Below are 17,800 nucleotides of genomic sequence, written 5' to 3' on the forward strand. Positions count from 1 at the left end.
GGGGAGACAGTGTATCCTCCGCCGCGTAACTATCCCAGGTATGTATTGGCAGATTTGCTGCCCCAAACCTGGTCACTAGATTTTCAAAATCCAATTGGATTCGTCAACCTCCGCAAAAACAGCTAAACCCAAAACAAACAAACACAAGAACCAACAAATCCCTCAACTAGTTAGCACTGTCATCTGATATCTACACACTCTCACATAGTTGTTAAAGCGTAACAAGAGTCCTCCAAGAATCAATTTGCTACTTAGAAATCGGCTATGGAAGGTGGAAATGATGGTGGTGGAACAAGAATTGTACCAGAATCAGTCATGGAGGCAGTCAAGAGAACCTCAATCAACATTGAGGAAGTTGGGATCTTTTTTGACGATTTCCTGTCCCTCTGTGACAATGATGTCTTGTCCCAGATGAACCCTCTTGAAAGGGCTCAGTCCCTTCTCTTGCTTGCCAAAATTACCACGACCCTTTTCAGTTGTATGTCTAAACTGGCCGAAAAATGGTTTCTTTTGCTCTTTGTTTTGTGGGTTTTGTTTAATTGAATTCCTGGAATTTGAGTTTGATGTCAAATTTTTGGTGGTTTTGCAGTGAGGTTGAGATGCAATGGAGTGAACCCAGACGAGCACGCTGTCAAGTCAGAGCATGTATGTGTTATATTCTTCTTCAATTTTTGTTTAATTTTTGGGTATATTTGTTGGTTAATGGTAGATGGTTCTTGCCTTTATTCCTGACTGTTGAATTTTGTTCCGAGGGTCAGACTTAATTGTGGGTGTTTATTAGGTGATTAAGGGGCCACTTCTGTTTAAAATCTGTGCCTTGTGACTGGGAATAATATTCCTTAGAAATGTAGGTTGAGGGTTTGACCCTGATTTATTCTTGCGTGTGTGTTTTAATTGTTAATTGTTACACGGATGTTTCATTTTGTTCAAGATAACAGGGTGATTAACCAGAAATTGCCTTTGTAGCTTGCAGGCTTAAGGGCCTTTATGTTGCTTTGTGATTGGGAATAATATTCCTTAGAAATGTAGATTGAGGGTTTGACCCTGATTTATTCTTGCATGTGTGTTTTAATTGTTAATTGTTACAAGAATGTTTCATCGTGCTCAAGGTAACAGGGTGATTAACCAGAAATTGCCTTTGTAGCTTGCAGGGTCAAGGGCCTTAGGGCTATGTAAACCTAATCCTTTCTCATTTAAGGAGTTATGCTAGCAATTTCGGTTGTGCAATGATAGCTTATTTTGTGTGATGTTTTGATTGATGTTGCTTTTTCATTCTTTTTGACTTTGTTGTTGTTTACAGCCTTATGGTATATATCCCTATCAATTTGTGATGCTTTTGGTTTAACTTCAAGTTTGTGGACTGTTTGCCGAGTAACATTTTCACAGATATGGTTCAACTTCAAGTAACATTTTCACAGATATGGTTTATTTTATGTTTATAGGAGAGGTTGAGCTTGTACCAGGAAAAAGTTCAGCGGTGTATAGAGTTGAGTAAAGGTACTTATAATCCCTTTTATTTACTCTAGGGATTTTAAGTTTAAGATGGAAGGCAAGTTACATTTTGAGATGAAGAAAATGTAGATTTTCTCTGCTAAGGCAAATAATTATGTGGGTAGCTTTCCTGTAAATCTTTTTCACATTGCATGTGGAATTAGCTGAACAAGCAATATATATCTTGGACAAATTTTCCCTTGTCTTCGATGAACTTCTTTCTTTCTTTTAAAGTATGAACCACTCTTCGTGCAGGCTCTCCTTTGTTGGTGTTGTATCAGTTTGTCCCATTAAAGATAATATTGAGAAACATTAATCTGGATTTTGGAACAATATGAAAGTGGTTTTCCACATTATCTGTGTTTTCCAAGTTGTAACATGTTCCCTTTGAAACTTAAAATGGAAGTTTTTGCTTATTCTTTACCATGTTTAATATGTTTACTCTACTGATTGAGATATATATTCACTGATAAAATCCCTGTTCATCTTCAAAGCGCCACTGCGTCCTTCAGCCACCATAAATGCCCAAGCAGCGACCCGCTTCATTGAGCATTCTTTGCCTGATCTCACCAGGGGTAGGTGCTCAGTTGGTTTATTGGATTAATTCTATCATTTAATTTGGCTTTGAAAAATAGATTAATTCTGCAGAGCAGAAGCAAAGCATGAGGGAGATCAGTAGAAGACAGGGTACTACAATAAAGCATTCTGAAAGAAGTGTGCATAAGAAGAGAAAATATGGGTCACCAGAGAAGCAACCTGTTCAAACTGCTGCCAAAGAATTCCTTGAGAAGGCAGCTCGTGAGCTTCTTGGTGATAATAAAGGCAGTTTAAAGGGTCCTGTACAACTTGAGGATTCAGATGCAGAGATAGATGAGCTTTTTGGTGACTGTAGAACTGATAGAAATGAACCTGTACTCATTGATGATTCAGATGATGATGGCCAACATGTCAATTGACATTCTGGTAGGGTTTGAGTTCGTTTTTTCTGCGTTACTTTGCCTTTGTTTTTTTTTTTTTTTGTTGTCTAATATTTTTGAGTTTGGTACACTTTCACCTCTGATAGCCTTACTCCAACTTTCAACATGAGTTTGCTACATGAGGACTGCTGTTTTTTGTTCATACTTTAGTTTTGTGCTTCAATGACTGCTTTTCCTGTTATTCTAATTTAGATATTCTGGTAGGGTATGAGTTCGTCTTTTCTGCGTTGCTTTGCCTTTTTTTTTTTTTTTGGTTGTCTAATTTTTTTGAGTGTGGTACACTTTCACCTCTGATAGCCTTACTCCAACTTTCAACATGAATTTTCTACATGATGACCGCTGTTTTTTGTTCATACTTTAGTTTTGTGCTTCAATGACTGCTTTTCCTGTTATTCTGATTTAGATATTCTAATCTAAATTAGGAGTTTATTCAATCTTGCTGGTAAGAAGACCAAGTTCATCCTTCATGAATGTAGAATTGATGAAATTGGACCCAATAGCATCTTTAGGAAATGTATATTCTAATAAAACAATGATGCAGGAAAGCTTCTAAATTTGAATTTAGGAGTTCTCAGAGCAGTGTATTTCAAGAACTTCTGAAAAAGCAAGAAGAGAAACCAAAAAGTAACCAGAGATATCATGATATCTTAGATTTTCTTTGACACCCTTTAAGAATCTCAACTGAAAAATAATGCAATCATACAGCAAATTATGCAAAATCTGAAAGATGGTTTATTCACCTTTGAGTTTTTTGAATCACAGTGCTTGTATAGTAAGCTTGCAATGTTTTAAAAGCTACTCGACTGGGGAATATTGAATGTTTGTGATTCTGACTTTTATGGAGAAAGAATTCATAAGCCAAAAAGACTAAGGATGACATTAAGTGCTACAAGAATCCAGAACTAAAAATTGCTGAATGCTGAAAATAGCCCTGTTTGCTTGCCCCGATTCTATGCCCTATTGTATTGATAAAGGTGATTGGAGAAGGTTAAGAAAATTCCTTTTGTAGAATCTGATTTTGCTATTCCACTCTGTTTTCCAGTACCACCTTATTTAGTCTATTATCAATGAAACTGCTAAACTTGCATTAAGATTACAAGTTTTACAGCCAAGTTCCTTCATATTATGATGTCTTATTTAGGTGGATAATTAACAGCTTTTGGGTGTGAATGCTAAAATTAAAAATGTCTCTCTTAATAAGAGGACCGAATCTACATTGAGTTTTTTTTTTTTTTTTTTTTTTTTTTTTTTCTATTTTGTCATTTCTCTCCCAAAGACTACTGTAGGTCCTTCTCCTACAATAATGCACAAGCAACATTTCTATCAACTCTCTCAATCTTGCCCTTCTGTCTAAATCATGGAGTCTTTTAAGCTTGCAGAGATATTTTTCTATGTGAGCTTACTGTATTGTGGTTCTAAAATAGGCTGATTTTTTTTTAAAAACCCTTACTCACATTTGTGGATTAGTAAACTATTGTTGATTTCATGAAGTTGCCTAGAATTGTCAAAATGGCATTATCAAGTGGTGACTGGGGTTGTGGGGATTGATAACAAAATGTTTGCATATGATGACGACAAAAAGTTAAATTGTGTCTAAAATTGCTTGGAGCCATGATTAGTGACTACTGAAGTGCTTAATAGTTGTCAACATCATTTTAGAAGCACTTAAGTTTTGTAGAGATTAAGCAACACTTTTGACTAAGCACTTTCTTAAGAACCCCTAGCAGATTATAGCAGTCTTGATAACACTGAATTTGGTTATGTAAATGAATTGACTGAAATATGATCTGTGACAAATCTAATGAGAGATGGCCCTAAATATTGTCTTCTTATTGAAGTGGCAGCTGCATTGGAACATTGTAGTGTTGATTGTTAATGCTGGCCGACATCATGTTGGAAGCCATTAGTCTTCTCCAAAATTGTTCCTCAGGGAACTAGAGAAACGGCCTGAGTGTACTACACATAAGAACTTCGTAAAATTCAATATTTTTTGATTGATTCATCCTGACTACTCTAGTACAAGAGTATTTATTGAGAAAACAAATCATTGGAATGAGAACGAAACTAGAAAATAAGGTAGTAAAACAATTACAGCTAGCCTTATCTTTATGCAATTTAGCTAAAAAGATTTGTGGGCTATATCATTGAAATTTTTGGTTATGCCAAAATGTATGGTTCTATGTCACACATCAATTGTAATTTGGTGATTTAATGTCACATCGATTATTAGCAAGAAGATTAGTTCCTTTATTAATGATATTTCAACCAAAATCAGTGCACCATTTATGGGGGAAGGTGATTTTGAAAAAATCCTAAGGTTTCTGTACGTAAAATGAGATATATGTCATATTGTGGATGTGTGGAGCTTGACCTAGAGATCAATTACAAAATAGGTTGGAATTGATGAAATTTCTACTGATTCCCTGTGAACAACAGGAAAGACATTGAATGTTTGATACCGGTCCAATAGGACTTGATATTCAGGGTAAACAGAATGTAGGCAAGTGAGCTTACTCAGGGAAGAAATATTTAGAGGCAAATTGTTTGGCACTCAAAATTCCTCCAAAACTTGAAACACCTATTACTCAGCCTTATTTAATGTCAAAAGATCAATCACCATACTCTATCCTAGTTGTTAAAAATAGTTAGCATTACTACTTCCCAAGTAGAGCTGCAGTCCGTCCCCTTCCTGTGAACCTGACTGGTAACTTCTGCCACTCTCCTACAATTGCCAGTGCTGCAGCCCACTTTCTCTGGTTAACCCACTGCATCCCCAATGAATGTCCTTACTCCCACAACCCCCTCTAGTAGCCCCTATTCTCACTCTCCCACCTTTGAGAACCCACTACTGCCATTTGCTTTGTATGATTTTTTTTTTTATTGGGATTGAATAGTGTTCTGTTTTCCAACAACTCACTTCCAGGTTGTTCCATTTTAGATGTGTATTAGTGTGTCTATTCTTTAGGACATTTTGGAACATTTTAGGCAGGCTTAACTCGTAATTTTTTAACTGGTGTAATTTGGTCCTCAATCATGTTTTGTAGGAAATTTTTTTTTTGCCCTTTCTAAAGGCAGAATCTTATGTAATAGGTACATGGTGCTAAAAAGTTAATTTAAAAAATAACGTACAGCAGGCAGGTGCTTGGTAAAGCTTTGAAATTATTTCTGAAAACAGAACATTGAGGAGGAAGAATTTGTATTCTTGTTTTGCACCCCTTGTATATTGCCTGCATTTGTTGTAGTTATGTTGTAAAAGCTGATGATATCAGATGTTTTCTACTGATTCTCTTTTCCTATTTCAAATTTCCATGTAGGATTACATGAACATTGAAGTTTCTGGGGGCTTTTCTTCAATTAGGGGATGCTTCTTGCACATATTTCATATGTTGCAGTCACCTGCCTAACTTCTCCAAGCTTGGGGAAGAACCAATATAGTTGAATCTTTAAATGCACTCAGGCTCTTGGAGTGTTTTCATCCCAAATTTCTCCTTTGAAGTTATAACGGAAATGCACTGCCACTTAAGCAGGGAGTAAATTTTAGAGACTTTAGAACTTAGTTTTAGACGATTGTGTCTTTTTAACAAGCTGATTATGTAAAGTGGGGAATTTTAAACTTCCCTAGTTGTTTGTACATTATGCGTATTGACTCTGCAGTAGATTGTTTGGGATTCTTCTCCTATCTAGTATCTGCTTAGTTGTGTCTTAAAGCATTGCCAATTCTCTATGAGATGAATGTTTTTTATTGCATAGCTTGTTTTATGAGGGCGAATACTGGGGGATTGGGAATATGTATTGCTTGTGTCTTGGTGATTATAAAGATGAAATGCATCCTGTTATATGTACCTATTAATGACGATGTTGTGTCACAATGGCATGATGAAATATATCAGAGTCCCATTGCCTTGCTTAGATTGACATGTCTGGGGGATAGCACTTATTTATAGCTACCATACATTCAGATTGTGCAACAGGATGCTTTTCCAACATAGTTAGGAATCTTACTGCAATCCTTGTAAACAATAGACGTTCTTAATTTTGACAAACGTTCCTTTGGTGTGATTTTCCTGCCCACAAGATAGATATCAGATATTGATTTCAAACACTGAGTATCATGACAAAAGGCTTGGAAGCCTCTTTGAGACAAATCCGCTCACTCTTAGGAACAGCATAACCAATGACAAAGAAGGAAACAGAAGCTGTTTATCATCTCGGAGCTCAGAGTTCACCTCTTAATGCGCGTGTGGTTTCATCCATTAAAATGGGAAAACTAAGCTGTTAACATCTGCTAATGGCAACGAGAAAGCAGATCAACTGGCAACCACGACAAAATGATCCAACCACTCAAATTCCATGTATACAATTTTCTACAATTGCTCAGCATCAAGTCCTAACAAAAATTCCCTTCTAAAATTTCCAGCAGGGACATAAATGATGTGTCAAATCTCTGTGTTAATGTTAGGGAGGGAAGAAGGGAAAGAGTACATTAGCCCAAGACGATTTTCATACATTTCTCATTTGAACACTAAACTAAGCGGGTAATAGGCATCCATTAACAAAATTGTATTTGTATCATCTTGAAGTTTGGCATAAGATAGGTCTGATAGCAGCTCTAAAGTCCTCGAAAAATCTATCCTCTGAGAACCTTGAGGCCCTTCTCCTTGCAGCTGCTGCCATGACACATCTCTTGGATTCAGGCATCACAATGACCTTGAAAATGGCCTCTGCATATTCTTGCACATTTTCGGCAAGGAATCCAGTTTGTTCCCCATCTTCTGCTGACACAATATCCATCTTGGGGCCAGCCGAATTATGGGCTGAGCAATCCAAAAGCAAAGAAGTTAAATTCACACCCACCTCCAAGTTTTAAGTAGATAAAGAGAAGGCATAACTACTGTGTAAAGAGCCAACCGACCTATTGGTACTGCCCCAGCGGCCATGTACTCCACAACACATATTCCAAAATGCTCATCTATCATTGAATGAATTCCTGCAACCGCACCACCCAAAAGCTTAACCAAATCACTGCAATATTAATCAAATAGAGAAATGAATTAAGACTCTCTCATTGCCAAAAAAAAAAAGTGGAAAAAATGATGCACAGCAAAACTTAAAAAGCTAACGTGTAAGAACTACTCAAACATAAAGCTAAAGTAGGCATCAAGAACTACAATTTAATGAACCCCCAGCCATATGCTGAATGGAAAGGATACAACCAAACACTTATAAGATTCAGTAAGCAGAAAGAGAACAGAATTCAATGTCTACATAGTGCATGGTCATTCACAGATCATAAGAAAATCTCTTTTTTCCTGAATCCTTTCTTAACATGAAATAGAATCAATACCTAATTTCAGATTATCTCTTGTTTTGATACTTTCTTACGAGGTCTGGTATCAAATACAATGCTGAGCAATCGTTAAAATGCACAAACCTATACATCACATTCTTATGAAACTCCACATCATCTGCCACCTTTAATTCAACAGCTAGGTCCTGCAACTCTTGCAACCTTCTCTCATCTGCTTCATTTCTACAACTACCCACAAGCTGAAGTTTGGGCCTTGGAAGATTTAAATCCAACTTTGTAATCGCAACAGCAAATGCCTCCAGCTGAATAGGATGTGCCTGGCCCAAAGAAGTAACTTAAGGATAACTCACAGAGACCATGACTGGCCTGAGGTAGAAAGTAACTGCTAAAGTTCAAATACTTTTCATTTTTATTATATAAATATCCCCACCTTCTCTGGCCGAAATTGAGACACAGAAATAATCTTGGGTGGTGTCATAGGCCTCTCCAATGGAAGTGCCTGTTCATATAAATTAGGTTAATATCTGTCTCTAGTTACTAGCAGAAATTTTGATCAATGTAAATGTTGGCAAGGCACTTCCCACTAATGACAATAGCTATGCAGGCAGTTATGTACAGAAATCAGCAGAATATAAGCAGCAAAATGATATCGAACAACAGAGCTAAGACCATGCAGCCCTTTCTGATTTTTTTATCCTTCAATATTGGATCAAAAATATTTCACTTCTTTCCTTTCCATCCTTAACAAGGCATAAAGCTTAGCTTCCAGAGTAGTTATGATTATCACACCAACTATTTCCAGGAGAAACAGACAGACAACACAGTAAGGAAATTTATAACATTTATATGAGGTGTCAAATTTATTAATTTGCAAAACCACAATATACCACATACTGAATCGTCTAAAGCCACACCACCAGAAGCCTATTTAGGAGATTTTAGTTTCTGATTACTGTATAACATCCATTCTGATCTCTGTAGTTGGTAGCAAAGGACACAGAACCCCAGAGAGAGAGAGAGATTTATACAATTAAGCAAGAATATTTTTAAGAAAAAATATAACTAGCAAAGATGAAAATTTGAGTTTGCAATTTCATGGGAGGAAGAAGGGGCCCCCGGGAAGAGAGGGAGGGGGGGGGGAGTTAAACTTTGATACTAACATCCTTCCCAATGATAAAAACAAAAAAAAAGCATCTGTATTTTCAACTAACAGAAATCAGAATGTCAAATGGCCCTACCACAAACCAACAGACATGCCACAGAGACGGAAGGCCTGAAGAGTGGTTTAGCCAAGTAACATAATACCCATATAGTTTAAATTGTTTACAAGAACAAATAGTCAACAACTAAATTAAAGGGCCACCCAAAGCACTATGAAGAGGATAAACTAATCAAAGCAAAACCTGAAGCCCTGAAGTGTCACAAGGAGGGTAAACACGCTGAATGCGATCTGGAATTCCCCAAAGCTTTTCAATATGAGACTTTGTCCATGAAGAATTCACCATTGCAAGGTGTGCATATGAGCCAACAATGCCATACATCCAGCTAAAAAGCATGTAGTATATGACTTTGCAATGGGATAGAAAGGAACTGTTATCAAAAAAATTTAGAGGTGCTTCATGATCAGGATACAAGGATCCATGGATAACTTTCATAAACAAGACAGGAAAGATGTACAATTCAAACAAGATATGATCATGGACAGAAAAAACATCGTAAACAATTGAAGTATGAACTCTCTAAAGGATCCACATGAAAACCAATATTCAAAACCTGGAGAGGCAAGAAAAGATTGAGACTTATCTCCAAACAATTCCGAAGGAGAATGAATGTCATTTTGGTTCTAGTGAAGACTAAAGCCACTAGTGTAATGAGCAAATTGGAATTCAATCTGATTCTAACAAATTAGAAAATGAAAAACAAAAATTGTGTTTTCCTTCCTATCATTTTAATCTTTAGCTTTCCAAACGAAATAACTATAAAAAGGAGCAAGACAGATGACACACACTTTTGACAAGATCAAGTTGAAAACTACAAGCAAATTACCTAAATATTTCTCAACAAAAACTACAACACATTTCAGTAGCAAATGCCTATCTTGTTATTCAAGAACCATAAAAGAAAACAATAATAACACCAAATCTCTTAATCAGACGTTTCATGTGCATGATAAATCACCATGCATACCTCTTAGCAATCAGTGTGTCATTATTGTACATAGAATTCCGTCCATGAACACGAGATAGCATGTCCAAACTGATAGTTGGATAATGTGTGTAGCAAATCACTTTACATCCAAATACCCTGGCAACTGGATAAGTAAAGGCATAGCCACAGGTATCAAAATAATACAAAGGAGTAAACTTGCATAAAGCTTCCCATGAGAGGTAAACTGAACCAAGACTTTGTCCAATCATAGTGAACCGTGGATAGGTTGCTTCATCAACCCACTTCCTCTTGTAGAGATGCACCACCTAAAAAAGAACACTCCAGTCAATAACTAAATCCATTAAGAAATTATATCCTATAAAGGCTACAAAACCCCAAAAACTATAATCTACAGGATCATTCTCAGGTCTTAGGACTATACATTTTGTGAAGTATCAATTGCCCATTTAATGCCTAGTGCTCGTCCATGGGCATGCAAATAAAGGACCATTACAGGGAAACAAAGAGCGTGAATAATAAATGACGAAAATTGCAGAATCAAAAGACACCTCTAGTTTATGTCAGACAAATAAACAACAGGGGGAATGCACAAGTGTTGGTTTGACTGGAAATTCATAAAAACGACCTAATCCTATTTCGAGGGTATATTTTCTTTTATCGAAGCAGAATCATCTAAAAGTTGCCTTCCACCCTCCCCCCCCCCCCGGGTTCCTTTTCTTTTCCATTTTCTGCTTTGTCCCATAAATAGGATTGTTCTTTGATTTCTACTGCATCTTTAACCAAAAAAAAAAATCAAAATTTTAACTGCAAAATCTGTATATCTCACCAACATTTAAAGAAGCACATACATTTTTACGTAATATTAAAGATTTAAATCACTAATAGTCCCAAGAATAACGAAAAAGAAGGGAATACCGGTAGAAATATCTTGTCAAGAAAATATAAAAGAATAAAACTAAAATATGAAAGATAAGTTCCGCCAAGACCCAATTCACAAATTTGCCTATAAACCCAACAATTGTATCAGCTTTCTCCAACCCTAACCAGTACTAGTTACATAATTAAGCAACATTGATTCTTGCTTTCCCAATAACAAAAAAAAAAAAAAAGACAACATTGCTCTAAAGAAAAGGGTACCTTAAGGGGGTGGTGTAATTGGACACCAAATCGTTTGAGAGCTCTATCAGCGAGGCTTTCAGGAGAGGCATCACGATAGTCTCCAGTGTAAATAACGCAGTCCAGATCGGGGTACTCTTCTTGGATAGCTTTGACGGCACACCAGAGAACTCTCTCTCCTCCGCCGCCGTCGTTGGTGAAAGGGTGGAAAAGTCCGATGGCCTTCTTTCTATATCTCCGGCAACTGAAGATGGTCGATGCTAGCTTTAGAATTAAGGCCAGAATCGTGGAGATCGCAGCTATAGGAATCCAGAGAAGAATAGCGGTCGCCATTGTTGAGGGCTACTGTGTCTAGTTTTCCATTCATCGTCAGTGATTATTGACACGTACTAGGTGGGTGTGCCAAAACTCCTCCATTTTCTGACGTGTCAGTAGCCTATTGGACAATTTGGGGTCATCCTGGCATGTGTTTCTGCTTAAAAAAATTGCTGAAGGCTAAAATTAATAAATGCTTTTTTATATTTGTGAGTGTTTGGATTGTTGAATTATTTCACAAAATATTTTGCTTGTATCATAAACATATTTTTTAATTTATTTTTTTATTTTTTTAACCACCTTTTTATCTCGTATACATTACATTACAAAAAATGTTACAGTATTTATTTCAAATAATACTCTCTATCCAAACATACTGTTATAGTAATTATTTCAAATAATTGTTCCCCTTCTTTTTTTCAAACCACCTGAAACCGCCGCATGCTAGAAATTGTGTGCTTCTATCTTTATCTTTCTCTTCTCTCTCTCTCCTCTCAGTATTTTTTTTTGTCAAACAATAATGAGTGTGTTTGGATAGACAATTTTTTGGGTTTTTTGAAATACTGGTACAAAAAAGTGTTTGGATAACACTTCAAATAACACAAATAATTGAGGGATTAGGCCAAAACTTTTCCTGCACACGTGGAATCAGTTACCAACGCTGGTGCTGAAGCGTGCATCCACGTGGAAATTCCTTGGGACCCCTGGCTGGTCCACGCACGTTCTCATAGCAAATGTGTAAGACGGGAATTTGGAGAACACTGTGCATTTTTTACCGTTGGTGCTATTGAAGACGAAGAGTAAAGGTAAAGCTGCTCCGGTTTCTTCCAAACCTGCAGAGAATTTATTCTCTTTGCTTTTCTCCTTCATTTCGTAGTTGACTGTCTTCTCCCATCCAGAAGTAATCAGATACGGCTTTTATCTTGCATCACGGGCATATATCTAGCAAATTCGGATCTTGGATTCGATTCGCAACTATCAAATCTAGCTGAAACTACGACAGCAACCCACTGAAAGTGCTTTTGAAAGCTATGCAACACGCTACAGTTCCTCTCCTTGAAGCAGCTTTTCTCACATAAATCGAGCTGCTGCAAAGTCTTTGGAGCATAAATTTGGTGCCGTGTCCTGCGTTGCACGGTTCATCACCGTGCTTCAATTGCTTTTTTCCTTTTCATCAGCGGCGTTCGAGCATAAACACAAAGCTTGAACAATTTGCATTTATTTGAGGGGTTGTGACAAATTGAATTCGGTAAGCAATCCTGATCCTCGATACCGACTGCACTTTCTTGTTTAAGTTATGTCTCTATTTGGATGTCTGGACAAGTTACCATAATGTACCAAAAATTTAGCAGTTCTGATAACTACAATCTGATGAAATTAGAGCTCTCTATGTTAGGGTTCTCTCGATTTGTTCTTTTACTCATTACTTTCAAATTAATGTGAGTGGTTGTGTGGAAGAACACTTTGTAGATTTGTGAAATAAATTACTACCAAGCATACACTGGTCCTTTTCCCTAACCGCTAGTTCTCTACCAAGCTTAGGTTCTGAGGAGCGGAGGATCTCCCCCTTTGCTTTCTTTATACATCGTTGCTTATTTTGATAGGACTTGAGCAGAATTGTAATGTATGTAGAAGTTATTTAAATCCTTTCCCTGCTCTGCTCGACTCTGCTTGTGAATGACTTTAAGTTTGCTTTGCAGTATAAATATTTGGTTTCTTAATTTTCTTGGAACTCTTGTATTATGATAAATACTCTACTCCCTGTTTTAGAATTATGGTTTCCTGATAATTGTCATGATGCTCGTTTGGCTTGTGGACTGAATTTGGCTTAAACCTATTTTAGTACGTCAACAGGTAGGATTCGTTTGAATAGGCATTACTCTCTCCAGTTAGTACTCTCTCTATTTTATTGTTGATAGTCTTCACCGTATAACGGGGAAATAGTCATTGTACCCATAGTCTTGTGTTAGTACTACTCCTTGTGAACCCCGAATGATGCATGATTCATGAAGGTGGTTTGATTGGCCTAAAAAAGGTATATACTCTCTATTGGTAGCCCTCAAATGACATTTACACATCTCAGTTGGCTTTGTGATACAGCTCGCATTGACTGATGCCTGCATTTCTGGCAATATGGAATCGTAACCCATCCTGCACTGAGGAGTGCTTTTATATTTACATGTTCTGTGGTCCTTAAGTTGGATTATACCCCAAGAAGGAGCATCTTTTTTGTCTGTTTCTTGCTAGAGCTGAGACAACATCCTCTACTCTATGCTTTCCGATGTCGATGGGAAAAACATTTGTAGTAATAACACATAGTTGTTCTTCTGATAATGACTGACCTTGATGCTGAATTGGTTTAGGCAGGACTTTTGTCGAGTTGGGTACATTTTGAGATTTTGGCTCTGGATTTGAAATTGTAAGGTCTTGATCCTTGCGAACGAGCCTACTGCTATCGTTCTTGCACACTTTTTAGAACTTTATAATGCTTGGCCAGATCAATGATACGTTGATATCAGGTTGTTGGAGGATGGCCATTGATGGCTGTTATCCAAGTAGGAGAGTGCTTCATTCCAGCGTAGAAACTTTGAGTAACTAATTGGGTCTTTGAATGTACAAATGCTATATCAAGTTTGAAATATTGCCTGTACTTTCATTACCCTAAGGTATTTTCTTTTCCATAGATAGGCTCTGTCCCTTTGATTTCCTAAACTTTTCTCTAAGCATCTGTCTTGTTTTCAAGTGCTTGTTTGGGTACTAAAATTAGTGGGTCTGGCGTCTTAACTTTATATAACTACATTTATTTCCCCGATTATTTTATGGACTAAACGTATCATTTTACAGTAGCCAGATATCCCATATAGACTGGACTAAAGCTTGTTTTTTGTATGTAAACCGTAGCTCAACACTAGAATCCCAGAAATATGTTCGATCTACTGCTTGTTTGCGTTATGCCTTTGAATCTTGTTCTGTTCTTGGAATACCATCTTCACGTGTTTCTTTTTATGAGCTTGCTTATGCTCTTTCGAATTACTATATATGTCACTTTTTCGCAGAGCGGAAACTACAAAGTTTTCGGGAAAACTAATCTGTCGGACGTGTTAATACCCACTAGAAAAAGGTTAAAATTAAGTTTAAGTCCAGGTAAACCACTGTTTTGTGACCTAACCATCCTCATCGGTTTATCTTCCGTTTTGAATTTATGTAGTTAACTCTTGCTCAATGGTTGTTCTGTTCCTTATTTCCTCAGTATCCCCATCAAGTGTGACTAGTTTGGTCAGTGCAAAGTCTTGTTGCGACTCAAACGACTTTCAAGAAAGCCTAATCAACTACTTTGAGGTGTGCCCATAAATTCTCACCTGGCCTCTTATACGATCAAAATGAAAGCAACATTGATGTTTCCTCTTTATTTTTGCATCTATGTAATCCATTGACTTTCCTTTTCTTGTCCTCAATCATAGATGTCTGAAAAGAAGCACTGGGAAGACTAGGAAAAGGAGATGTACATCCGAACGTATGTTGAATGGCAGAAAGATGGAAGGTAACCTTGGCAAATCACACTGCAATGGCTGCCTACTTGACCCAAGAATTGGGGGTTATTTGCACTGGAACTCAATCCCAGTCGAAGTTCTATCGTGTGGTCGACAAATGGAGACTCTTCACACACCTCCGAGGTGATTCTGCCAAGGCAGAGACGGGGATAGGATGGGACGAGGAACATAGATGCTTTGTAGCTGGAAAAGAGCAATGGGGATATTTGTACAAGGTATGTTGTTCGACCTCTGCCTTCTACTATATTTGCAAATAAATTTGCACCTTTGTGCTTCGAAAGAGCTAAAATGAACCCAACTGGTAGTACACATTTTGGTTTAGTTGAAGTGTGTGTTTGTTCTTCATTTTGTTCATATAAGAAAGGCTGTTGGTGTCCTGTCTGAATGGTTTTAGTGCCGGAATGATTGTAGTTTTAGTGGAGAGCGTGTTTTTGCTTCGACATACACTATGTCGCATTAGAAATACATTGGTCTTAAGCTTGGAGTGCTCTGTTATCACTTATTCAATGCAGTGTCACTTATTCAGTAGCCTGGAATTTATATAGCAAACACCGGCATATACTAGATTCCTGAAACATTGTGGACTGCTGTTTGCTTCTGTTAATCTTTCCTGGCATTTTAAATAAATTGTCTTATGTTTGCTGTAAATTCTGTTACCATGTGTTATGGCTTCTGTTAGCAAGAGTAATGGTTCCTGTTGGGTAGTGTTATGGTATTTTAATGAACTGTCTTTTCTTTGTTGTTTGTCTAATAGCTCGACAAAAGTTATGTGGAATTCCAGCACCCAAATAGTGCTGATTTGATGATCCTATGGGATGAGGTGATGGACGGCAAGCATGCCACAGGCACCCGTGCTCAATTTTTGGCCCAATTCGTGCCACCCCAATTTGTGCCTCCTCGTATCCGTAGACGTAGGGGTGATTCGACCCTCAAAGGCAAAGGAGTTGCCTCTAGTTCTGTCATCAACCCAGCAGATTCTAAGGGCACATCGGACGATACTGATAGCCCAATTATGAGTAATCCCGGCAAACGACCGTTGGGTAGTGCTTCACAAAGTTCGGAGAATGAAGACTCAAGAGGAACCAAGTCCCGAAGGTCGGGTTCGGAGAACTACCAAGAGGCACTGAGCAACTTCAATAGATTTTCTTCGATTGCATGTTCCGAAAGAGAATCGAAGGAGAAGTATTCAATTGAGGTTGCTAAGAAAGCAGTTGAGGACCTGAAGTTGGACGATACTGTACACATGTATGTCTTGAAAGAATTGTTGGATGGGGAGTTCCGGGCTTTATTTATTAGCTTCAGTGAGAGTGAGCAGATAACATGGATTAATTTGTTCATCGTGCCAAAGATCGTCGGCAAGTAAGGGACCTAAATCCCCTGGGAGTAACTTCAATAGATGTGTTTTTGTTGTGCCTCTATTATTGCTTATTTCGGACAATTGGTTTCCCTGTGTTTTTCATTATATGTTGCTGTAACAAGTGGTGGAATTTTATGTAGCTTTGACCACCACATTCCTTGTGTGCCCATTTGCGTCATTTCTGATGACTGCATAGCTGGTTATGTCCACTAAGTATAGATTTACTAGTTTCAGTAGTGAGTTTTTTTAAAGGAGATGCCACCTTTTATTAAGAATGTGTTAAGAGCTATAAATTGGTTTAGTTACGTTGTGAGTGAGCTATTTTATATAAATGTCTTAGCTGGATTCAACGTGCTTGTGGCTGTATGTTAGATATCATCTTACTCTGGAATTTGTTGCTGGCTTCTGCCCAAGTTAACTTCCTCCAGTTCTAGTTTTTTATTTGCTGCTTGAGCCTCCGTAAACTCTCTCTATTTTGGAGGGATTCTTATTATTTATTTGCATGTGATTGTAGTTCTCACATTTCACGCTACATTTAGTTATTCCATGGTCTAGTTCGAAAGGAGAGCAGTTCATATTAGGCTCAGTACATGTCATGGACCGAGCTTTTCACTTGGCTACCGCTATTTCTGTCTGTTCCCCTTTTGAAGCTATTGAAAGTTGTTTTTTTAACGTGCCATTTGATACAGTAGTGTAATAAAAATAAAAAGTAGTCTGTGTTTTCAGTTGTTATTTAAATTTTTATACAGGAGTTTGTCTTTATAATTAAGAGTTACTTAATTATATATGGATTGGTTTAATGTAAAACCGCATTTCAATTGTACTATTGCAATTCTCATTTGTAATTTATTTTCTAGTATTTGAGTAGCTCGTAATGAACCGAGCTTCCATTATGAACTAAATGATTTTAAGCAGATTAAGTGACATCTTTTGCAAAATAACTAAAAATAACAGTTTGTAGTAATAAGCAAATTTCCAGTTTGCAAAATAACGCCAAATTCCTTTCACCGAAACTCTTATTCCAAATTTCACGGCTCTATAAATTAAATCCCGGGAAAATTAAAGTACTATATATATTTTGCAACCGAAAAAAAAAATGTGTGCAAAAAAAATGTACAATTACCAAAATTAATTACCAGTACACATCAGTTGAAATTAAATTCAACTATAAATATTAGGCTCAAAAACTTAATCATTAACTACCAAATTAACTGAAATCTTTTGATTACGGAAATTGCAAATTACTTTGGATATCATCTTTCTCATAAATGTTTGACATAAAAACTAAATGAGCCTTTCATTTAATTGCTGAAAGAAACCTTTGAATAACAATCGCGGGTTTGTGAAAACCGAATAAAAAACATTCCATTAGTTGAACGCTTAGTCCAAAGAAGCAAAACAAGTAACTTTTCCATTATCAGGAGGCCTTATCAATCACCTTGTAATGCACGGATTCGTGCATGAATGAATCCATTTGCAAACTAGAACACAGTCCTACAATAATGGGCTGTTGGAA

At 37.1% G+C, this 17,800-nt stretch overlaps 3 protein-coding genes across 7 annotated transcripts; 2 read left to right on the forward strand and 1 right to left on the reverse strand.

Moving 5' to 3' along the window:
- Positions 1 to 6,215, forward strand: LOC113706847 (uncharacterized). The gene is made up of 6 exons (XM_027228874.2): positions 1 to 478; positions 590 to 645; positions 1,443 to 1,497; positions 1,986 to 2,066; positions 2,140 to 2,454; positions 5,783 to 6,215. The coding sequence occupies exons 1-5, from the start codon at positions 265 to 267 to the stop codon at positions 2,445 to 2,447; spliced, it is 714 nt and encodes a 237-aa protein (XP_027084675.1). The 5' UTR covers positions 1 to 264; the 3' UTR covers positions 2,448 to 2,454; positions 5,783 to 6,215.
- A 579-nt stretch (positions 6,216 to 6,794) lies between these two features.
- Positions 6,795 to 11,480, reverse strand: LOC113706846 (GDP-Man:Man(3)GlcNAc(2)-PP-Dol alpha-1,2-mannosyltransferase-like). 3 transcript variants are annotated; one of them, XM_027228873.2, is made up of 7 exons: positions 11,083 to 11,473; positions 9,964 to 10,250; positions 9,180 to 9,366; positions 8,207 to 8,275; positions 7,900 to 8,093; positions 7,381 to 7,490; positions 6,795 to 7,282 (listed from the first exon to the last, which is right to left on the reverse strand). In XM_027228873.2, exons 1-7 carry the CDS (start codon positions 11,392 to 11,394, stop codon positions 7,038 to 7,040), a joined length of 1,404 nt encoding a protein of 467 aa, XP_027084674.1. In that variant the 5' UTR covers positions 11,395 to 11,473; the 3' UTR covers positions 6,795 to 7,037. The 3 variants fall into 3 exon arrangements, 1 of the variants encoding a protein (XP_027084674.1); XR_011820377.1 differs by having other exon boundaries at positions 7,207 to 7,282; positions 7,381 to 7,455; positions 7,813 to 8,093; positions 11,083 to 11,480; XR_011820376.1 differs by having other exon boundaries at positions 7,207 to 7,282; positions 7,813 to 8,093; positions 11,083 to 11,480.
- Positions 11,481 to 12,021: 541 nt separating this feature from the next.
- LOC140013262 (uncharacterized) lies at positions 12,022 to 16,638 on the forward strand. 3 transcript variants are annotated; one of them, XM_072062467.1, is made up of 6 exons: positions 12,022 to 12,182; positions 12,276 to 12,625; positions 14,433 to 14,520; positions 14,627 to 14,715; positions 14,838 to 15,142; positions 15,682 to 16,638. In XM_072062467.1, exons 5-6 carry the CDS (start codon positions 14,900 to 14,902, stop codon positions 16,288 to 16,290), a joined length of 852 nt encoding a protein of 283 aa, XP_071918568.1. In that variant the 5' UTR covers positions 12,022 to 12,182; positions 12,276 to 12,625; positions 14,433 to 14,520; positions 14,627 to 14,715; positions 14,838 to 14,899; the 3' UTR covers positions 16,291 to 16,638. The 3 variants fall into 3 exon arrangements, with proteins under 3 accessions (XP_071918568.1, XP_071918566.1, XP_071918567.1); XM_072062465.1 differs by having other exon boundaries at positions 12,022 to 12,625; XM_072062466.1 differs by lacking the exon at positions 14,433 to 14,520 and having other exon boundaries at positions 12,022 to 12,625.
- The last annotated feature ends 1,162 nt before the right edge of the window (positions 16,639 to 17,800 follow it).

Source organism: Coffea arabica, chromosome 8c (assembly GCF_036785885.1).
Source record: "Coffea arabica cultivar ET-39 chromosome 8c, Coffea Arabica ET-39 HiFi, whole genome shotgun sequence".
NCBI classification, from domain to species: domain Eukaryota; kingdom Viridiplantae; phylum Streptophyta; class Magnoliopsida; order Gentianales; family Rubiaceae; genus Coffea; species Coffea arabica.